General features: G+C 38.3%; 1 protein-coding gene across 1 annotated transcript; it reads right to left on the minus strand.

The window, feature by feature from the left end:
* Positions 1 to 731: 731 nt before the first annotated feature.
* Positions 732 to 22,367, minus strand: LOC118811343 (CMP-N-acetylneuraminate-beta-galactosamide-alpha-2,3-sialyltransferase 2-like). Its single transcript, XM_036575502.1, has 6 exons — positions 22,031 to 22,367; positions 19,099 to 19,292; positions 14,973 to 15,152; positions 14,738 to 14,783; positions 14,450 to 14,569; positions 732 to 899 (listed from the first exon to the last, which is right to left on the minus strand). The coding sequence occupies exons 1-6, from the start codon at positions 22,274 to 22,276 to the stop codon at positions 732 to 734; spliced, it is 954 nt and encodes a 317-aa protein (XP_036431395.1). The 5' UTR covers positions 22,277 to 22,367.
* Between the last annotated feature and the right edge of the window lie 2,062 nt (positions 22,368 to 24,429).

The following is a 24,429-nucleotide window of genomic DNA, read 5'->3' on the forward strand; positions in this document are numbered from 1 at the left end:
ATGTATATAAGTATGTATTATAAGTGTGCTGCATGCACTTGCACTTCCACCAGAGAGGTCTCTAAATTCCTAAAACTTACATAGTGCAGCTTCAAAGTGGCTTTATTCTGACATTCGTGGCTTTCTGATACAAAAATAAACTTTTTAACAGAACTTCATTATGACTGAACAGAAAAAAGAAGCGCTTTTACCTGACTTTAACCCTTGTGTGGTGTTGATGTTGTCGTTACTCAGTGGTCTGGTGGACCCACCACATTATTGTTTTTTTTTTAATCTATACCGCCATAATAATTTATGTAAAAATACCAGATATTTAAAATATTACAGGTGTCCAGCATAGGGTTTTCCTTTAGCAGCCGTAGCCAGTCAGCAGCCTGTCCATGTTGCCCACCCTCACACACACACACACACACACACACACACACACACACACACACACACAGATACACACACACTAACAGCAGGCCATGTAGGAGGAGAACAGAGTGAAGGACACAGCACCTCCACACTTTTACTTCCCGCAGCTTCACCCAACAACACATGTGTAATATAAATGTGTGGGGGGTGAACAGAGTGAAGACACTGAAAATGGGTTATTTTATATGTTCTTCACAGAAAATGAGCAAAGAACAAGAAATCTGAGGTTAAAATAATAATAAATTGCACCATTTTTTCTTTTCTTTTGGTGAACATCGAAAACGGGTCCCACAGAACACCACACAAGGGTTAATTTACCATCCTTTATACATCTGGATCTTGTTTTTCTGGTGGAGTTTCAGAGTGATGTTGTATTCAGCGCTTCCTCTGTGTACGCCAGTGTTGAGAAAATGATAATATCTTTTGTCAAAGTAGTGGTTCCAGTTCCCATCTTTACTGGCACCAAATCCAAATACATTCACCTATAAGGAGAGAGAGAGAGAGAGAGAGAGAGAGAGAGAGAGAAAAAGAGTAGCACAGACTATTGTCATCCACATGTTTAGTGTCCATTATTGAGCTTCTCTTAGCTACAGCAGAAACATGTCTGCATGGGATATTTCTGCAGGATAAAAGCATTTTCCCTAAAAACTGCTTCCGCATCTGGATGATTATGTAGATTAGGGGTGGCGAACTGAGGTCCTGGAGGGCCAATGTCCAGCACAGTTTACTGATTTTCCTGATTATACTCTCCTACTAAACCTGGTCATTAGCCCATGAGTTGAATCAGGTGTGTTTGAGTAAACAATCACTAAACTGTGCTGGACCCTGGCCCTCCAGGACTGGAGTTCACCACCCCTGCCCTAGGGCCTCGCTGTCCTCATGTGCACACACACATGGATAGCCATTTCCCTACGATGTTGCCCTCTGGCAGGACCTATCAAATTATCCACCACAGACTGAGATGATCTCTGTGATGTCCGCTGCTGATTTTAGATTCTAGCTGACAGGTATGTCAGTAAAATATGACAGTACTGTGTAAAATGTGAATAAAAACAGGGTGCAAAGGTGTGCAAATCATTCAAACTCCATATTTGATTGAAAATAGTACAATGACAACATATCAATCATGGAAACTGAGAAATTTTACTGATTTTTTAAAAATATATGCCCACTTTGAATGTGATGCCAGCAACACGTTGCAAAAAAGTTGGGACGGGGCAACAAAAGACTGGTAAAGTTGTGTAATGTTAAAAAAACACCTAGTGGAACATCTCACTACTAACAGGTCAGTACGATGATTGGGTAAAAAAGAGCATCTCAGAGAGGCTGAGTCTTTCAGAGGTAAAGATAAGGAGGGGTTCACCACTCTGTGAAAGACTGCACGATCAAATAGAGCAACAATTCAAGAATAACGTTTCTCAATGTAAAACAGCAAAGAACTTGGGGATTTCGTTGTCTACAGTATATAATATAGAATCTGGAGAAATCTCTGTATGGAAAGACAAGGACGAAAACCAATATTATCTGGCCGTGATCTCTGGGCCCTCAGGTGGTATTATCAAAAATTGTCAATTTGTTTACATTAAACGGCGTCCTTCACATAGATTAAAACCCCATCTAGCTGATACCTAGTATAGCCTGGAAACTCAACATGCCCAGTTGGGTTGTCAAGATCACCGAAGTTTCAGGAAGACACAAATAATTAAGGTTAGAGTACATTAATAATTGTTGCTCAGTTTTTCACACAGCACTCTATATGTTTAAATATCCACCAAACATTTTCCTAAATTTTACTTCTGAATCGCATAATTCTTTTGTATGGTTCACTAGTCTGAAATATTTCTGGTGTAACCATGTCCTTACAGCTGATTTTACTCAATCAGAACCCAACAAAACTGAGGGTCTATAATCATGTTTGACTGCTTTGTTTGACCGATGATTCATCACCTTGCCAGCTGTTGCTAGACTGCAGCGAGAGAACTTGAGGCATTTTGAGTGTTTCTGACCCAAGCTCCTTTGGTCTGAAATGCGTAACAGCTGAAGAAACTCAAGGAAACCATTGAGAGCCTGAGCTAACGACATTGAAATTTTAGCTAATGTGCTTATGCTCACCTGCCATTTTGTGTACAGAGCAAGCAATCGCAAGATCGGTTCATCATGGCACTGTCTCCAAATTAGCTGTGCATCCACGCACAGCTGGCCCAGACACACAACTTGCCTGAGACCCTAGAGTTGGCACTGGATAGACTGTTGGCATAATCAGCAGTTTTGGGGTGCACAGACATTAACAGTCCTACCGTCAGAGCCGTGGTGAAGTCAAGCAAGTCATCAAAGCCGGCGTGGGGGGTGGAGATGACTAAAACTAATCCCAGACATACCAGCCAGGACATCTGACTAGGGCTTGTCTGCTGGCTATTCCCACAGCAATACAGCCATGGGCACAGGGCCACCAGTGCTGGACATCCAGCTGGCAGGGACATCTGGCTAGGGCTTGTCAATTGGGGATGAAGTCAATGGTAAAGAATACTGCCCTAGTCAAAAAAGAACAGCACAGACATTGAACAAACAGTGGCCATGGTGGAGCAGACATCCATGTCAGACTTCTGTCACATTTCCATCAACAGTGAAGGAGTTCTATGCACTGCAAAATGGACCAAGAGAGTGGTACACTGACTTTCTGAGCCATCCACATGGTGACAATGAAGCCACTGGATGTCCAGTGCATAGTGGAACAAGCAGCATCAATACGATTGGAGGATCTCCGGGGAACAGAGTGTGCTGTCAGGTCAAGGGCAGCATGGTTTTTCATGGGTGAAGCTGACAGTGCTGGAAGAGTGCTGGTGGATGGATCCCCAAGGGACATGGGCTGCCCACACGTGCAGCCCCCTCATCAGCATCAACGAAGCAGAGAAAATCAGAGAAAGTGGAAGGAGTCCTGCTGCTGCTGCTGTTGCCCCGAGTGGCACTGGACTTGACGCTGTGGGCCCTGAGAGGGAACTGGGGGCGCTTGCTGTTGAGGACAGTGCCAGTCGGGACAGTGAACAGGCCTACCCTAGCACACGCCGGGATGAAGAGGCGCCCCCATTTCAGTTCAAAGACCTTGTGGTCCTCAGGAATGAGGACTTCTGTAAATGAGGGGGTAGTGTAGCATGTTTGTTTAGGTTATTAGTTTTTTAGCATTTATTCATGGGTTATTCTGAAAAGGACTGTTATTTTGAAGGCAGGGCTAGTTTTTCCCAGGGGAATATGTCTCTACAGCAGGAAGGACTTAGAGTCAGTCGAAAGCTGACAACTGAGAGAACTGGGTGTAGCCTAGACTTTAGAGAATACTCTCTATGTATGGCGTAGCTGTGGCCAACAACAGCTGGTTAATAAAGCACCACAACTTGTGCAAAAGCTGTGTCTCTTTTAATACACTATAGTATTATTGATTATAATATATTTTTTGCCACATTTAAACGGCTTTGAGAAGTAACTAAAGTTTAGGTCAAGGATCATGCCGGAAGCTTCTCTTCCTTTCCATCGAATATCCTATAAATTTCCATCTCTATTTTCTGCTTCTTGTGACAAAGTTTCCGCTCCAGCTCTGAGAGGCAAGTAATGCTCGTGTTTCGTGCCCCTTGTCCTCTGCCTTCTGATCCATTACTTTACCTGACAACCAGATCAAGGCTGTACATGTGACATTATTGTTGCATGTGCTAAGAGAAATAAAACGGGCCTTTGTGAGTGTGTACATCTTCATTCAAATACTTTATCACCTCCAAGTACTCGGGCAGGCCGTCAATAATTTATAATTTCTTTTTCTGAGCCGTTCTGAACTACGTGGTGTGTGCAATATCAAACATTTCCCAACAGCCCAAGGCATCTGCTCATGTGAGCTGTGACTTATCCACTTATACTTTTTTATGTCAGCGCTGTTATCCGGTGTCGACCAGAGGAGGACGGGTTCCCCTTTTGAGTCTGGTTCCTCTCAAGGTTTCTTCTTCCTGTTGAGGGAGTTTTTCCTTGCCACTGTCGCCAAGGCTTGCTCACTGGGGGTGTGGACCCGGATTCTCTGTAAAGCTGCTTTGTGACAATGTCTGTTGTAAAAGGCGCTATATAAATAAATTTGACTTGACTAAAGCTGAATTCTAGTGTTTACAATAGTGTTTTCTAGTTCTAGTTCTAGTGTTTATGGTACGGTAGTTCACCAGATTATACAAACACAAGAGAACAAATTAAAATGAACAATTTCTTTCACTTATCGAGATTTTTTATCATTTTTAAATGTATTTTTATGTATGTCGTTTTATTCTTGGTGCTAAAAAATTAATTTGTGCTACAACACTTGCAACTTTGCTTCACGCTCAAAATTTTTACCTACAGCCCTGCAGATGGAGGCCTGTTTTCTCTGTTGCATTCACTCTGGCCAGATACGTCCAGACAATCTACTGTGTGTGTAGATGGCCAAACATTTACATTTACACATGAAAATTTGTGATGTGTATACGAGAATTTTTATCATGTGCAGGCGAAATGTCATATATATGTAATAGTAGCTGTGAAAGAAATAAATTATCATCGCTGTCCAAAGACAAAACATGTTTCTCCAAAAGAGTAACTTTACAGGAGACATTTGCCCAAATTTAAAAATAAATTAATGAAAAGAGGTTTTATTTCAAGTAATTTTAGAGCATTTCTATTGGTAAAGACAGCTGCTGAGCTCAAATGATGTAAAACAGAGGTTCCCAACCTTTTCTGACTTGCAACCCACACAACCAACCACAAAAGCTTTTGCGGCCCACTGGATTTAACCAACCACATTGTGCAATCAAATATAATACAAAAACCAAAGTAGCCTGTCAGTTTTGCATGATTTTCAAACGTAATGCAACACAATGAAGACTAACAAATAACCCAACATTTTCTAATTCACCTCATAAGTTAGCTGATGTTGTTTGGAGGCTGCTAGATGACATGCTGAAGAAATGAAAGTTGTGAAAGGAGGTCTGGCTCAGTTCAATAGGATTAGATGTGTATTTGTTTGGCCTCCAACTGACAGCATAATTTGTTTGGCCTCAAACTTTATTTAAAAAAAGAGCAGTAGCTACTTATTTATAGTTCTTGGACACACCGAATGCGATTTATTCGTGCAGTATTTTTGGATGACAGTAAATTAATTTGATCACGTGTATAACTGATAATGTCCTGCACACCAAACATGATATTTAGAATGGCGAAAATGCAGCATTATTTTACTAACGCTCTGTTTGATATTTGTCAATTTTCTCTAGTAACAAGATTTGTTTGTCATTTGCATTCTCAATGATGATGTTAGCATCACCAAAACTGTTTAAAAAATAAAGCGGTTTAAAAAAATGACCACTGCAGCCTACTGGGGGGGTGTGAGCCACAGGTTGGAAACCACTGATGTAGAAAAATAAACACAAATGGAGATACAAGTTTTTCTGTGACAGTGATGCTGTATTGCTATATTCAGCAACACACAGGATAAGTTAATCTTGAAATCAGTGTAGTAAGAAGAAAAGTTCCTAAAATGAATGTATATACAATAACAATTAAATAATCAAATATCTGTTGCATTTAAATATCTGATATCGATTAAAACCTAAACAAAACCTAAAAAAAAGATTTTTGTACACTACAAATTGTCAAAATAAGCTGAGGCACACATATATTTTCACAAATGCTAACTTTGTCCCATATGAATAGGCCACACAAAACCTGGAGGGTATTTTACAAGACAGGATTTCACCATGCACAAAATTACCTTACTGAACCAAAACTAAAACCAAAACTAATCCAGCTCATATAAGGCTTTAGATAACTCCTTTCTTTTAGGCTATCATACAAGCATAGTAGTAAAAAGAAGAAGAAGAAGAAGAAGAAGGAGAAGAAGAAGAAGAAGGAGAAGAAGAAGAAAAAGAAGAAGAAGAGGAAGAAGAAGTAGAAGAAGAAAAAGAACTGCAACAATAACAACAGGCCTTAACTACTATTATGTTGTGTACTAGGCCTACATCCTCAAACTGCAAATATGGTAATTACATTCTTTTAAAAGTATAATTAAAGAAGAAGACACCCAAATGAGTAACTAGTTACCAGTAGTTACTGGTCATTATGTATGTAGAACAGATGTGTAAACTTTACATATATATATATATATATATATATATATAATATATATATATATATATATATATATATATCTCGCTGGTTTAAAATGTATTGTTTACATATATCGCTGGTTTAAAATGTATTGTTTACATATATAAACTTACTGATGAAAGTCTAACTGAGTGAAAATCAGTCAGTTACAGTGATTTAATGCAGTTAAGTCAACAGGTGTGCTTTTCTGTCTGCTCATGTGCGCATGCGTGAACGGGGAGTGATAACGTCACGGCGCTGGAGGCAAAAAGACGGTGGACTTTCCTTTCCCTCCTTTCTGTCAGGAGCTGAGCGGGTAGCTGCCTCAGTGCGGCTGACGGTACAGTGGTAGTGTTACTAGTTCATTATAGGTTAGTAATGTAAACCCCTCTGTGGTGGTGAAGTACTTTCCTTACTGTTAATAAGCCACCTTAATGTAACATTAGCTAAGTTAACTCGGTAGCGTTGTGCTTTTTGTGTACCTTTAGCTAATCAGCGCAGAGCCGTCACTGTTGGCGCGTTAGCACGGTAACTAGCGCGCTAGTTCGCGGTTAGCGTGTTAGCACGGTAGCTAGCGCGCTAGTTCGCGGTTAGCACGTTAGCTCTGTTTAGCTCGGCACCTCGAGGTTAGCACGTTAGCTCGTGGTTAGTGCGTTAGCTCAGGGATAGGACGTTAGCCACTTTTGGCTCAGAGACAGGGTCTTTGTTAACCATATCATCAGATCATTTAATGTGCAATCAAATATAATACAAATACCGACATAGTTGTGGTGTGTTTTTTAGGCTGAAGTGTGTGTGTGTGTATGTGTATGTGTGTGTGTGTGTGTGTGTGTGTGTGTTTGTTCACACCACATTTGCAGTCTTGCTGGATCTGGCTGACTTCACCATATCCCACAGTCTTAAATGTTGCTCTTTTGTCATGTAAAATGCTTTATAACTGAAAATGCAGATATTATTGTGTTAACACGCCCTTGTGAACATGATCTATACTAATATGAATTTCTACAGGATTCCTAAAAGAAACAGCAGCTGTCCAGCACTGATCAAGACTTTGATGATAACACAGTAGTGTTACCTATCAACAGAAAACAGTAAGTTTGACTGTTATTTTGATGTATGTTCTTTATGATATCATATAAAATGATCTAATAGTCACATCATGTCATATAATGATTAATAAATGCAAATTAGAATAACTGGTTGGTATGAAGGTTCAAAGGCAAATGTTTATACAAACCTAATTCCAAAATGTTTGGACATGGTGTGAAATGTGAAAAAAGACAGAAAGCAGTGATTAGTAAATCCACTTTGGTCTCTAATTAAACAAAAGTGTAGCAAAGACCAGATAGTTAATGCTTTATCATCTTCACTGTGTTTGTAAACATACACTCACTTTGAAATGTATGACCCCAAAACGTTCCATAGAAGTACAGGAGCAGTTTGAGACCAGGAGTGTTGTGAAGTGTTTAGGAAACATTGTAAACAGGTGATCTAATCATACTTAGGTTGAAAGGAGCATCCAGAAAAGGCTTAGTACTCTGAGTAAGGATGGGTCAAGGCTCACCACTTTACCAACAAATGCTTTAGGGAATAATCCAGCAGTTTAAGAACACCTTTCCTCAATGAGTAATTGCAGGGATTGTAGGTATTTTACTCTCTACAGTAAACAGTAGAAACATGTATTGTGGACTGATGAGTCAGTCTTTCAGATTGTTTGTAGATATAATGATATAATGGATGTTGTGTTCTCTGGGCGAAAGAAGAAAAGGACCACCCAGATTTTTACCAGTGTAGAGTTCTAAATCCAGCATCTGTCCAGCATCCGCTGATAAAACTGGATCAGTTGGTTATTAAGTGCTATTCAAAGGAAATGGAATGTAACCCAGTGGTAAACATGCACCCATCCCCTTTTTGGAATGTGTTGCAGGCAGGATACAATTTATATATTTACAAAGAACTGTTTTGGCATTTCACATACTGTCCCCATTTTTTGGAAGTGGGTTTGTACTTGATGATGCTACTTTGCTTGTTTTTTTTGCTTTGTTGTGGTTTTAGATTGTATGTAATTTGTCACGAAGGACTTAAATCAACAGTGAACTTGCCAAAAATTCCATGTGTAATAATTCTTGGTAAGGACATGACATTTTAAAAGTATTTTAGTAAAGTCTTTATTTAAATGTATTTTAGTGAAGTCTTTACCTTATAAAATGGCCAGTGAGTGAACACACCAAGAAAGTGTACCTCCATACCCAGAAACGGAGCTATTTACATTTATTGTTCAAAGGATGCAGCATTGCCAGTGGAGTTAGTTCAGCGGTCAGTGCGTGGGCCATTTAAACAAGCGATGTATTGACCTTTTTCAGTTAGATCTACACTAGAGAAATGAAAATTGCGAATTTATTCAAAAAAATTGAGCACTACTTTTTGGTTTGTAATCTCCTGTGAATCAGTACGGAACAAGAGACCAAAGCAGAGCAGAACGGAAAAAAGCGCCATGAGATAAACTGGTTGAAGTTACTTTGAAGTATTAATTTGTCATCCACCACAGTTGTTCCATGGACTTGGGGGCCTTTTAGGGTTTTTGAGCTCACCGGTGCACTCTTTCTTTCTTTTTAAGAATGTACCACATAGTTGATTTGGCCACACGCAGTGTTTCTGCTGTCTGTCTTATGGGTTTGTTTTTGGTTTTTCAGCCTAAGTATGGCTTGTATGGAAGCCTTAAAGGGAAAGATACAAAAAACCTCCAGATTCTACTCTATTTTTGCTGTGCCATCTATGAAAGCCCTTAATCTCAAGGTGGAAATGGTGCGATGTCATTATCTCAACTTAATATTTCATTATTTCAACTTAGTAACTCATAATTTTAAGTTCATGTCTCTTTTGATGTCATTAAGTTGTTATTTCGATTTAACACAACTTTTGTGAAACAACCCCAAATCTATAAATAAGGCACTGTTTTTTTTTCACTGTAAGCCTGTAGCCTGAAGGAAATGTCTGTTTTTATTTAACAAGTTGAATTAGCGAGTTATAAACAGCTTTACTGCATGTATGGTTGGTGTAATGAATTCCCCAATTACTGAAATAACAGTTTGTTAAGTTTCTAGGCTTGTTTATATATAGGCATAAAAAACCAAACAAACGTGATATGTTAAGATACAGTGTAAGAAATGTCAGAATGTACTTACACATATTTACACAGTAAGTGTAAATTCTGAGTTTTAATCATCATTTATTAATTCACAAATGCAGTAATAGTTATGATCAGATTTATTATAAACATTGTTTGATTCAGATTATTTCAACTGTTGCATTAAGGTTCTTGTGGTCATAAAATGTAATAATAAATAATGACAGTAAATAATAATTACAATTTTGTATAATCAAAATTTAATTCTTACAGTAAAACAGATTATTTTGAGGAGAACTGTATGTAATATTTGTTGACTGAAGCTGGTTTACATCACCGAATGGCTAGAAAATATGAACCCAATCCCTAAAAAAAATCTGCAGTTCATGGAAAAAAAATTGACCAATATTTCTCCTGACAACTATAGCTTTTACTACATACGTGCTTGGCAAAAGTACATATATCGTATTACATTTTTGTTGATCTTTATTGTATTTATCTGCTTGTATTCATTTATGTCCATTTTTTTCGTAGTGTATGTTTTGATTGTTGCATTTTTTCCATTTTATTTACCTTAGTGATATTTAACTGCTGGTGTCTGCAATATTTTTTAAAGAACGTTTAATATTCTCACCATGTAATTACTTTCGTTTTCTTCTTTTTGATATTATCATTATTATTATTATTATTGCTGCTGTTTTTAGTCAGTGTTGCTGTTGTTAATAATACTACAACTACTACTAATAATAAATATTCCGATGTTCACTGACTTTAATATAAAATGTATATGAATACTTTACAATTAAATAATTATGTACTGATCACTGTAATATTCTATATTGCATTTGTTGCCATTTTATTAAAGTAATTAGGCTACACATGAGCACCCACGAACAGATAATGGAGTGACAACTCGTTTGTAATTAATTACATTTTTAATGTTAAATTACAGACACAGTCTTACATTCACTACTGAAATATACAAGTGAGGTCTATAAGACAGTTATTTTTTCCTCTGTCTGTAAAAGTAATGGAATCCCTCTTTCTTCTACAAAGGCAGTGATTTTCTGCTTTCACTATAACATCAGCTGAGCTGCCATCACAGTCAGTTCCTAAAGGGAATGAGTTGAGATGCTCTGACTGGCTGTTGCTACAGCAAGACTGTTTGTACTGTAATCTAACCTCACACATGTTCACGCCTGCACTGCTCGTCTGCTTTTACAAAGTCCCAACTAGCGCGTGAGGGTGTGGCAGATATACTTTTGGTTTATCAGACAATAAGGTGTAAAAATGGGAAATTAGGAAATAAATCCCTTTAAGAGCTGGCAGCTCATGATCCAGACGCTTTCCAGGTCTTTCCTGAACATCCGCTTCATTTCCTGTTCCAGTCACTCCTTAGAAAATGTTCCACTGTCGTCCATTACCTCGATCAAGCTTTCAGGTTCTTTATTTACATTGAGCCAAGGCTGTACTTTGTACTTTGAAACTCTAAATACACAAAAGACGTGGCTGATGAGTCTGTAAAAGCGAGAACTGTAACTCTGACAGAGCAGAAGGTGCTTGTTTTCAAAGGCAAACACTAATAAAAGTGTCAGCCTGAGTTGAAGGAAAAAGTGATTTGCGAACTGTCTACAGTTGAAGACGGTTCTTCAAGGGTTCTTTAGTAAAGGGAATGGTTCTATATGGAACCCTGAGTTCTGTATGGAAACATTGGCATGCTCAGATGGTCCTTTGCATGGGGAAATGGTTCTTCAGATTAATGGAGAATGTGTTGAATATGGTTCTGTGTAGAACCTTTTTGAAAATGGTTCTATGTACGACCAAAAAGGGTTCTTTCATTATTGCAATGTCAAGCTTGTAACAATAGAAGAACCTTTTTTGGTGCTATATAGAGCCATTTTAAATGGGTTCTTTTAAAGAACCTTATACAACTGGGTCTTCATTAGCCACGTTTACATGCAGCCTGATAATCCGTTAAAAATCCGACTAATAGCTCAATTGGAATAGAACATGTCCATGTAAACACATTCGGCGCCATTCGGAATACAATTTCTATCCGATTGAACGAGGTGGGTAAACCTCTAAATAATCCGTTAAATAGAAGAATAATAGCCATGTAAATCAGCTGAATCCGATTACATCCCAATCGGAACGTGTAAGTATATTCTGCGCATGTGCGTCGCGTCATGGCGAAGGTTTATACCGTTCAACATGGCGGAGCAGAAACTGGTCTGCAGAGGAGACGAAGTTTATGCTCTGATCTTTAAAAGGCGGCGGTGGGGCGGACGACCATCTTATGAGTCTCAGAACACGACGTCTTCCTCTCGCCGCTTCCTTTAGTACATGTGAAGCACGTTTTCCTGAGTCTGACCTCATTTTAAAGCAATTAAAACACCAGCGCGTCAACTGGAAACTCATCTCACGCGGACTGGACCTCACGTGATGATAGCTGTCATGGTAACGTTTACTCTAAGCGCTACTCCACGCATCCGTCATTTTGCATCGGATTACTTGTAGTGAGCATGTAAACGAAGATTTTCCATCAAATTGTTGAACAGAGTGTGCATATAAACACCTCAGTCTGAATCTGTAATCCGATTGTATTCAATCGGATTGGCAAAAATCTTTGCATGTAAACATAGCCATTGAGGAGAAGAACCATTTGATCATGCGAATATGTATGTATATGTACACACACATCAGGCATAACATTATGACCACCTCCTTGTTTCTTTGCTCATTGTCCATTTTATCAGCTCCACTTACTATATAGGTGCACTTTGTAGTGTGTATATATATATATATATATATATATATATATATCACACAAAATAAATAAATGCAGACGTACAGTTTAGCTTAGGATGGTTGACGGTTTGGGATTGCTGGTGGTGTTTTCTTTATGTTTGTAAGTACGTACGTCTCTCAGCTGTCTGATTTTTATTCATGTCCTCTTCATTGGGGTAAATGTTGGAGAGTGGATGCTTTATAAGGAAGTCTTGTACTGGCTGTCGTGTTAACCTGTGTGCTCTTGTAAATGTGAGCATAATCTTGTTATGGTTTTGTTTTTACCATTATAGCATATTTGAAGTTACAGAATGACGACTGTACTGCTGTCAGCAATAGCCTGTAGCCACAGCGGTACACAGTGCCTTTGGAAAAGTATTGGTTGTCAACTTGTTTTTGTCTTTATATTACGTTTATATATTACCAACCACGTTTTTATGCAACCAGTGCAGGTCAACACATACATACATCATCTAAACCGCTTATCCTTCTGAGTTGCGGTGGGGTTCTGGAGCCTATCCCAGCTGTCATTGGGCGGAAGGCAGGATACACCCTGGACAGGTCGCCAGTCCATCGCAGGGCAAACAGACAGACACACACATTCACACCGATTTAGCATGTCCAATAGGCCTGGCTGCATGTTTTTTGGACTGTGGGAGGAAACCGGAGTACCCGGAGGAAACCCACACAGACACGGGGAGAACATGCAAACTCCACACAGAAATGACCCTGGTCACCCGGCTGGGAATCGAACCCAGGCCATTCTTGCTGTGAGGCAACAGTACTACCCACTGCGCCACCGTGCTGCCCAGGTCAACACAATAACCTTCTAAACACTCAGTTCCTTCTAAACAATACCAAATAAATTACAAATAATTTAACTTTGCATTAGTTTATCGTACCTAGCAGAAATGTTTAACTCGAGGTTAGTTTCTAAAACCACTTAGATAACCTGATTGTAGTTTAATATACCACAAGGTCCAGACTATGCATTTTGGTTGGAACATTCAAAAGCACTCTTTAAAAACTTGCTACTGCTAATACTACTAATAATAATATTATTTCAAAACGCACTTATGTAGCATTTATAGCGGTGATGTGTCCAACACCATGGCTAATATGCTGTGGTGCTGCACAGCCTTCATGTAACTGACTGTGATATCATGAAAAAATTCCCTGACCACCAAGAAAGGTAGCCATGTCCGGGCCCACCCAATATTTGTGCCAGTGGGCCAATAACTTGATGATCCAGCCTATCCTTCACTTGTTAGCAATAGCTAGCAATAGCAGGTTTCTCATCCAACATATTATAATAATCTTTATAATAATAATAATAATAATAATAATAATAATATCTTTATTCATAGAGCACTTATCATGCTGGTGGCAGCTCCAAGTGCTTTACAGACATGTTATAAAGCTTAACAGTAACAGAAGAAACAATGAGTATTAATTTAAAATCATATGAGAAAATGACAGATCAAAGTAAAAAGATAAATACCAAGAGATGTAGAGTTAATTAAACGCTAAGTTAAAGAGATACGTTTCTAAAAGCTTTTTAAAAGTGACCACTGAGCTGGACTGTCTTATAAAAGCTGAACTGAGTTGCACAGATTAGAAGCAGAATAATTGAGACAACACGAACCAATGTTGTCTCAGTATTATGGTTAGAACAAAAACCTGATTGAAGCTTCTCATATAACTTGTTTGATGTTAGATACGCATTTAATTGTTTGAAACCAACTTTTTCTAAGACTTTACTTACAAAACAGGGTTTGAAATTGGGCTAAAATTACTTAGTATGGAAGGATCCATGTTGCTCTTTTTAAGCAGAGGCAGTTTAAAAAGTGGATAATGTTTAGCAACTAATCCTACAGCAAGGCTTCTACGACTAAATGTGACTTTGTGCACCTGCACGTTTGTCTATTCTATGTCATACTCATCTGTTGTTAAACAGCAAAACTGTGGCTTTACCTGGTCACAGATGTGCAGGGAGAACACGAGCATCATGAAGCCAGTAGAAGGATATTTCCCCTGTTTCTGCAGCCAGATCTCATAGACATATCTCATAAACTCAGGGTGCAATATCATCACCTTCAACAACAAACAGGGAGCACTTCTTAAAGCCAGATTTACGAAAACGAGGGGTCTGATTTGTTTGATCAAATCTTTAAGGGTAGCAACAGAAACACTGTGCAGTAAATTCTTATTTATTTGTCTTTAAATAGATTTATTAAGGATAACACTGAGCATTGTCCTCACCTTGTCCTTGGCTACTTGTATTGTGCTTTTCACTACAGTATACGTGCTAAACAACAAGCAACAAGTAAAAAGGGTGATAGATAATTTGAACATTTTTTTTTTCTACAGATCAGAAAATAAAAACATGTAAATACATACCAAGTGAGGAATAAATTTGACATCACCTTTTCTAAAACCGGTTGCTGGCTTTATATGTATTATATGTGTATTTCTCTGGCCAGGTGTGCGCTCTCACCGTGTGATGTGTTTGGTGGTGAAGACACTGATAAGCCACTCAAGATCCAGAATTTTAAAAGGTACCAGGACGAGGTGAGTGGAGTTGTCCATGTCCACAGCACTCTCAGGGTAGATGGCGCGGTGAGTGGTCTTTGACCCAACATCCTTCTCAAAGCCTGCAGTGGGGGCTTTGTTCATCCTGTAGAACATAACAGTTTATACATTTTTTAATTTTGCATGCAGATGTATAGCAGCCAACAAAGTGTAATTTGTGTTGATGTACAAAAGAAACCAGTAAACAAAAGGTTTTGCAAGTCTTAAGTGACATTGAGAAGTTATGAATGGTGCAGTAGTAGGGTCAGGCATATGTGGGCATAATCAAGCCAGTTTGTTTCTCTTCTGCTCATTTGTTTAGACAAATTAATAAATCTTCACATTTTTAATGAGTCATAAGGTTTAAAGGTGCTCCTGTGACATGTTTTGTAGTTTCATGGGCATAGCAGTAATTCATAAAAGTATTTAACAACTTATTAACCAATATTGAATTTTTAGATTTAAATTGTGATTTTATGGGTACTTTAATAGGTAACTCTGCAAGGACATACAGAGGACTAATTAATAGTGCTGCATTGACACTTAACTCATTACTATTAACTATCAGAGGACACTGGTTAATCACTCATTAATAAATTAATGAATACTGTAGTTCACTTTTGACTAAATGATGTCTAAAAATATAAACAGTTGTATCATTTTTAATGGTTAGCAGAAAGGAGTGTCCTCACAGGAAGCAGGGGTCACCACACACTGGTGTCAGTTCCCGTGCTTGTTTTCTTCATATTTGGCAGTACAGACCAATTTGTTTCTAAAAATGAAACAATTCCTACAATTCTACAATCTCTAAGTCAGTGATGTATAAGGAATTTCAACAGGCCAATTTTAAAATAAAAAAAAATGAAAGTATCTATTGCGATTGTTGTGTACACATAAATTCATATAAAAAAATAGGTTAAGTGATTTTAGTTTTTTCATCTAGATGAATTGGCCATGGCCTTAAAAAATGTCATCATGTGGTGCGACCATGATTTATCTTAAAATTTATTTGTTTTCTTAACATACTTAACATTCAAGTTTTCACTAACTAAAAGTGTTTAGAAAAGTACTTTTAAGTTTTTGTAAATAATTATCACAGTTTGTCACAGTTGCCGTCTTGGATGTGATTAAGACTTATTCCTGTAAATTGCATAAAACTGCAAAAAGATATTTTAAAAATACTGTTAACTTAAGCATACTATATTAATGATTAATATTTCAGCCACAGAAATGAGATTTTAGTTTGGATTTAATACAGTTACTGCTATTATTGGTCACACCACATGATGAGAGGTCGCTCCAAATGACATGAAGACCATTAGAAATCTATTTAAAGAGTTCAATAAACAAAAAATTCCATACAAAAAAGATTTAAACCAGATTTTATTAAATTCGATTAATATTGTTTATTTATTAATATTAGCAAGAGAAATTAGATATTTTAGTTTGAATTTAATAGTTACTTTTATTATTGTTCGCACCACATGATGGTCGCTCCAAATAAAATGAAGACTGTTAAAGATCAATAGTAAAAAAATTCCATACAAAAAAGTTTTAAATCAGATTTTATTAAACTTTCACAGAATTGTCATGAACACAAACATTTCATAAACTTTTTTTTTAATAAAAAAAACTCAGCACAAACATTTAAGTGCAGCACATTCATGGCTTTGTTTAGAACAAATTTCATGTAACTTAACAATGGAAGAAAATTGTTTGACTATCAAATCATTTTGATCAGAACCATGTGTTATCTTTTGTTTATCATCATGTAATCATGCTTCATAACAAACAGTATTCAGTGAAGTGCATGTTCGTGGGCTTGTTTGGAACAAACATTTCATTAAACTTGACCATTATGCTGCTGATGAGGACTTGGAATGTCTGAAAGTGGGGCCTGTGGTGTTAACCCCCGGCATTCTTAAACTTTGCCCAGTCTTGGCTGCTTAACTGAGAGTAGCATGAGGTTGCTGGCTCAGGTTCTGAGATGACAGCATGATCATCGTTCTTATAGTAGAAATTGACATCTGGAGTTTGTGGCCACACAAAAGTTCTTTTCACCCGACTGCCACCTGGAGCTAACCTGGGCTTCCTCTCCCACAACCTCAAAGACCTGGCCTACATATGGAAGCTCATCGTAGATCACAATCACAAATTTGCCACTCAAGTTTTGAAGACTGCCTTTTTCCCTTGATGGCTCAGGAGTGCTTGAGGGATCCTCAGAGTGGCACATGGTGTCTCTCAGGTCTACTTTTACTGGCTGGTAACATGGGCATGTCTTCGTTTCTGCACGCGTCTCATACAAGTCCATTGGAGTCTGCAGCTCACCACCTCGTTGAACGTAGAGATCTGCATCCCTTTTTACAGCACTACTAATGCCATCCGGAGCACCCTTTCCATGGTACTTTAAGTCCAGAACTGTCCCTGTGTATGTTTGTTTTAAAACATTTGCAAAGTTTTAGCCATTCGTTGATGTTACTTGCTCCCATTGTTGCCAAGAAACCTCAATACAGTTTGTCTCTGGAAATTCACCTTCATCAAAGCAGCACTTCAGACACACACGATTCATGCATGCTTTGTTTTTGGGATCACACACAATCATACGGACTTACTCTGAGATGCTGGTTGTCTTCAGCAGCTGTTTGTTTTTTTTGATGGTTTCTTTTTTCCCAGGTAAAAGACGACCGTTTTTATCTTGGGACAGAAAGTTGATAACGGCTTCCTTTCTCTCCGCTGACAGTCTCTTGCACCCCCTTCGCTTGAACTTTCTATTTAGGCCTACTCTTTGTCTTGCTAATAACCTCTTCTCATGCTTCCTGAATTTATTGTTTAGTTTTTTCATCTCTGCTAGCTCTTTCCTAATATGTAAGCATAGAAAACACTATTTTCTGCAGGAGCATGTATGCTAGTGTTTTATCTAAAAATTCATTATCTGTTAAAGTCCTTTGAAGTAAAAGCAATATTGTTGTAACACATTCCTCCTATTAACTATCTCAAAAAATAAATAAATAAATTTGTGCCACCGTAGCGCTTCTGCCAGTTGAGATCAGACGGGATAGGCTTTGTTGCCCTCATGCATTGAGTCACTAGTTCATGGCTTTTTCTTCCTCGGACTACTGTCAGTAGCTACTCAACACTGCTAACTGGGAGCACAAATCAAGCTTTTGTCATTTTGGAGATTGTCCGATCCACTAGACTGGCTGTTATGATTTGACCCTTGTCAAAGTCACTCAGGTCTTTACACCTGCTCATTTCCCTTCCCAGTCAACATGTCAACTATGAGATGGTTTGCTTACCATTTTATATATCCGACACGTTGACATGAGCTATTGTTATGAGACAATGAATAATGTTTGCTTTATCTGTTAGTGGTTATAATGTTTTGACTCATCTAACATATCTAAAACTCACATTATACAAATTGAACTGAAACACTAACATGGCAGCAAGAACACAGCAGAATGCTTTACTTTGTATAGCACTGCTTTTTCTGACCTAAAATCTTTTTTCTGTCCCCCTTTGCCCATTGTAAGTGCTTTTGTCTGGTCTGTGGCTAAGCAGCCTCATACACAGAAGGGTGAGATGCAATGTGTGTTTTAATACATTTCTCCTATTAACTATCTTAAAAAAATAAATAAATTCTGTGATTTGTGCCACCATAGCCCTTCTGCCAGTTGAGATCAGACGGGCTAGGCTTTGTTGCCCTCATGCATTGAGTCACTAGTTCATGGCTTGTTCTAGTACCCCTTTAGAAAACATCAGGATTTCTGCGCCGTGGAGCTAGTCTGCTTAGATTTTTGGAGTGTAAGAAATGCCCATAATGGACCACTTTATGGAGCTACCATATGCTGGTACATGCTGGCAAGCTGCTAAACAAATTCCAAAGAAATTATAGGATCATATTTTGTGTATATTGATTTCCAGAAAAAAATGCACACTGATCCAGACTTTCACAAACGTCTACTCTTAGCTGAGCCACTAAAACCATAAGGAGTCTCCATATCTTGCATTACATCATATTACTGCTATGATCAATCAATCTTTGTCAGTACCTTATGACAAAGTCATGGGCGTCTATTAGATGGCCATAATGAGATCCTTCCAGATTTCCAGAGTTGCCCACCACAGCACAGGTTCTGCAGCGGTGAGGACCAGCGTCCGAGTAGTGTTCTTCATCAGGGAACAACGAGAACAGAGTCTCCACAACTGCACTGTAGTTCTTTTTACTTGGCCCACCTTGAAGCCGCTGCATAGAAATAAAAGAGCATTCTTGATTGCTGCAGTAAAACAAAACATTTTTGTAAGTGTACTATCTATATCCCTTCATTTTTACATTGGTCAGTGACATCATGCTAATTTTTTGTTTCCAAATTCATTAAGACCTGAATGGAAATTTGATATAGAAAATATCTTGAATGCATGCCTTCTATTACATACACTTTGAGATTTTTTTGAGGTTTAAAGTAAAAAAAATTGTCTAGGTTGTGTAACTCACTCTTTAACAGAGTGGATGGTCTGTGTTTGTTTCACAGGCTAAAGAACCATTTTACCACATTTTATTTAATTGTTCTAATCAGTTTTATTTGATTTTAGCTTATTATATTGTCATGTTTGTTTTATTTCATTCATTCAAAGCCTGAGTGTTTCATCACAAGAACACATTTTATAAAAAAATAATGGCAGGTTCGGACTGGCGAAAGCACATTTGAGTTACATGTTCTGCAGGAACAGTTGGTGGCCTTGAAGAAGCAGATTCATGATCTGTTGGAAATCGGGCTCTGCTTTGAGAGCAAAAAGCCACACTGGAAGCAACTCCTTTCTTAGTGAATAATGCCATGGCTGGACAAGGGGGTTACGTACAGGAGCAACAAGGCTGCGAAGCCCCAGCAACATCCATGCCGAGAAGTCCACCTCAGGCTCTCTTCATTCCTGCTACATCCTACCAGGGAGGCTGGCTGTACCAACACTGTAAGATGCGGACTAGTCCTCGGTGAAGATGCCCACCACCTGACTTTTGAATAACCACCATAAAACGCTTTGAACAGTTTTAACGGTTTGCCCTCACTTTCTGCTTCCCTCCACCATGCATGTTACAGTTATCATCAGAGACTCTATCATCTGCCATGTTCATATAGACCCTGAGCGGGGAAAGTTTAGACCCATCGCCGTCCCGGGGCTTGGGTTCTGGATATTGCCACATGAGTTCCCACCATCATGAACAATGCAAAGAGCGCCAAGACGGTCCTCCTTCACATCAGTGTGAACGTGAAATGTCACGAGTGAAATTTTAAAGAAAGACATTTGTAGTTTGGTAGACACTGTGAGGAAACGATTGGAAGGTATAAGGATTGTAATTTTGGGACCTCTTCCCACCTACATAGTAGTGAAACATTACCAGACTCTGCTTGCTCCTCTGTTTTAAGTGTCACCTGTATCAAGCTTTAGGAAATTGGGGAAAAACCTTTGTAGTCCAAATTTAAATAACTCACATACCATTACAGATTACCAGCCCCCCAAAAACTTTCTGTGCTGAAAATAGTAAATTAAGCCTTGCTCTACTGGATGTAAGGTCGTTAATTAACAAACCGTTTTAATTTGAGACCTTCATTTTACATACGAAGATCATTACTCCTCTCTATCTCTTTCTTACTCACAGTTCTGTCCAGGTCATGTCATCCTTTGCCACACATTCCAGTTCCTTTGACCAAGCGAGTCTCAGCTTCTGGGCTTCAACAACAAACAAGAGCTCTGTGTTGTCACTAAGTGCAGTAACAATGCAGAACTTTGGGATATTGTGGAGTGTGTAGGATTTAATAAGTAGACAAATAAGTAGATATTTGAAAATGTGTTGGTTTTGGCTACATCACAAAAGCAGTGAATTTAAAACAGGCTGTTTTTGCAGCTTAGTTTCCGTTTGTAGACTGGGGAGTTAATGACTTTCCCAGGTTGCTGGCCAGTTCCGCTGTCCATTTTATCTTGGCATGGCCGTCTTTGTGGAGAGGGGAAAATTGTTTTAACGACAGGGGGATTTCGCCCCTCCCCTTTTATTCACTCCCTTCTGCTCACTAGAAGCTTAACACAAAGTCACAACATTTCACACACAGACAGCCAGCAGTGTCCGAGTTAATCTAATAACAGTTATAGGAAAAGCATATTTGATTTGGTTACACTAATTTAAAATATCAATTTCCGTTCTGCCTATGGAATGGCATCTGCAGAATGAAGTTAGACAAATGTGTTACCATGGGGAGCTTAGGGGGTGTGTATTTTTATTTTGTTTATTTTTTTATGAGATAGGGTTGTACTTTGTATTTTGAATTTGAAGCTCTAGATGTGCAAAAAATGAAAACAAATGTGGCTGTGAAAGTGAGACCTGAAACCAACAGAATAGGAGATGCTCATTTTCAAAGACAAACACAAATAAAAGAACTTGAAAAAAATGCTGTTGTCTCGTCGGCAGTGATCTGTGAACTATCTGCTTCAAAGATAGTAAATGGAAAAAAAAGTTTTTGCATGCTCATTGTGGGAGTACAATTTAGCTTATGATGGTTGACAGCTTGGGATTTTAAGTTTGCTGGTGGTGTTTTCTTTATCTTTGTTATGTACGTCTCTCAGCTGTCTGATTTTAATTTATGGCATTTTCATTGGGGTAAATGTTGGAGAGCAGATGCTTTACAAGGAAGTGTTACACCAGCTGTTAGGTTGTTAACCTGTGTGCTTTTGTAAATGTTAGCATAATCATGTTATGGTTTTGTTTTTACTGTTATAGCATATTTACATATACAGAATGATGACTGTACTGCTGTCAGCAATAGCCTGTAACCTCATATCATGCCAGAAGGCAGGATACACCTTGGACAGTCCATCGCAGGGCAACAGGAAGGACACTGGATGTTAAATTAACATCAGATTTTACCTGCTATATTTAATGCTAACCAAAAAAGGCTGAAACTAACAGGTCAGTGCTGATGTTCTTTCCCTTACCTGCCACCATTTGCTAGTGTTAGGATGGAGCTCGCTGTTCTGCCTGGAAAGAAGTTTTGGCACCCGGTTCTTGTAGTGCTCTGCGAACCAGGGGTCCTCTTTACTTCCTGCCATACACTGGATACAGGCACACATCTCCTCTGAATCGAGATTAAGCTGGATGTGGCTTAACCCAACCAGGCAGATGATGATTATTCCCACAAACAGTTCCTGAAGGTAGCCAGTGATACTGGTGCAAAGTGTCATCCTCTAAGCTGTAAGTCTGAAATCAGGAACAAAGTGCCCTTGCAGCACTGATGATTACTCAGGGCTAGTAAAATTTCTCAGGTGTGGCCCCCTTTGCCCTTATTGGCTGAAGTGCTCATCATTGCCCATAGACAATACATATACTTGATCTCAGTATAATACTAAGGCAAAACACACTGAAATCCCTGAACATTTTATAAAGCCACTTTGACAATATCTGCCTCAAAACTGAGTATCTAATTTAATGTCTCCAATGCTGCGCTTTAGCATTCTCCAGCCCAGTAATGTTCATTTTAGCACACTTTTCATTTGTGTGCTACACTGGCAATCAAAAAGATCTGCTGACATGCACATTTCTCAAACACTGATGTTTAGCAACTGGTTTTGATGTGTTCATCCTGTCTGTCCACAGCAAATGTCAGCAAATGACCAAAACAGTGTCATATACCACAGTTTATTAACTGAAATTCAGACACTTTTCAAAACTCAAATTATGGACTGCTAAATTAATCTGACCCCAAGTCAAATTTTGAACCGATCTTTCTGTGTCCGATTGGTCTGTGATCGCCATCTACTGTGAACACTCCCACACAAGCTATGGTGTTTTGAAATGGTGACATTTACTAGAAATTATCTGATGCAGTGCTAAATCTGTTTTCACAGTGGATTCATTTGATGCTTAATTTCACAGTTCTAACGTGTGTCTACTAAGACAGATTTCTTATTCAAAATTATGTGTAGATTCAAGCACAATGTGCATTTTACCCTCTTGCTATTGTAAAATAAATTGTTCTCTACATTCTAGCATTCATTACAAAACATATTGCAAAAAAGTTGGGACAGTAAGAAAAATGTAAATAAAAACAGAAAGCAGTGATATGCACTCGAACTGAACTCATTTGAAAACAGTACAAAAATAAAATATTTAAGTCCTTAAAAGGCCAAGGCCCATCAGTGGACCCAAAGTTCTACAACCCCGTTTCTAAAAAAGTTGGCACGCTGTGCAGAATGTAAATCTCAGTTGAAACTGAGAAATTTTATTGTTTTTTGAAAAATATATGCCAATTTTGAATTTGATGCCGAAAAAAGTTCCAAAAAGGTTGGGACAGGGGCATGTTTACCACTGTGTTTCATCACCTCTTCTGTTAATAACATTCTGTGTTTGGGAACTGAGGTAACACTGCTGTAGCTTTGAAAGTAAAATGTTTTCTCATTCTTATTTGATATAGAATTTCAGCTTCCCAACAGTTTGGGGTCTCTATTGTCATGTTTTTCATTTCATAATGCCACCCAGAATCTTTTAATACGGCGCCATGCTGTTGTATTACATGCAGAATGTGGTTTGGCAGCGTCTTACTGAAATAAGCAAGGCCTTCCCTGAAAAAGATGTCATCTGTTGCCAAAACCTGTATATCATTCAGCATTAATGGTGCCTTCACAGATGTGCACATCATCCATGCCATGTGCACTAATTCACCCCTATACCATCATGAATACTGACTTTTGAATTGTGCACTGATAACAAGCTGAGTGACATTATTCTTGAATTGTTGTACTATTTGATCATGCAGTCTCTCACAGAGTGGTGAACCCCTCATCTTTACTCCTGAAAGCCTCTCTGGGATGCTTTTTTATACCAATATCATGTTACTGACCCAATTAAGCAACAATTTTTTTATTTATTTATTTTTTTTAAGCAGTACACAACTTTACCAGCCTTTTGTTTCCCCTGTCCCAACTTTTTTGGAACGTTGTTGGCATGAAATTCTAAATGGGCTTTTTGATTTTTGAGAATACAATAAAATTTCAAGTTTCAAAATTTGATTTGTTGTCTTTGAAATATCGGTTTTAAATGATTTGCACATCATTGCACTTTGTTTTTATTTACATTTTGCACCGTGTTCCAACTTTTTTGGAAATGGGATTGTACTTAATTCTTCAAACATAAACTATGACAAGGACAGTGTAGTTTATCTTTTGCCTTATCTCCTATTTACGCAAACGGATACAATCGTTTTCTGACAACTGCCTTTGAAACAGCTTATTTAATCAATATCTGAGCCTTAAAGTACTACCTGTAATTAATAAAAACAAAATATCACAGGTCTATGAATTACAATCACATCGACGTACACTTTCTTAGCAGCAAAAAT

The sequence above is a fragment of the Colossoma macropomum genome, unplaced genomic scaffold (genome assembly GCF_904425465.1).
Source record: "Colossoma macropomum unplaced genomic scaffold, Colossoma_macropomum, whole genome shotgun sequence".
In the NCBI taxonomy this organism is placed as follows: domain Eukaryota; kingdom Metazoa; phylum Chordata; class Actinopteri; order Characiformes; family Serrasalmidae; genus Colossoma; species Colossoma macropomum.

Excerpts from the sequence above, each read along its gene's own strand:
- LOC118811343 (XM_036575502.1), bottom strand. The coding sequence starts at position 22,276 with ATGACACTTTGCACCAGTATCACTGGCTACCTTCAGGAACTGTTTGTG. Across the intron at positions 15,153-19,098 it reads GCCCATGACTTTGTCATAAG|GATGAACAAAGCCCCCACTG; the intron begins GTACTGACAAAG and ends TATGTTCTACAG. Across the intron at positions 14,570-14,737 it reads TACAAGTAGCCAAGGACAAG|GTGATGATATTGCACCCTGA; the intron begins GTGAGGACAATG and ends TTGTTGTTGAAG.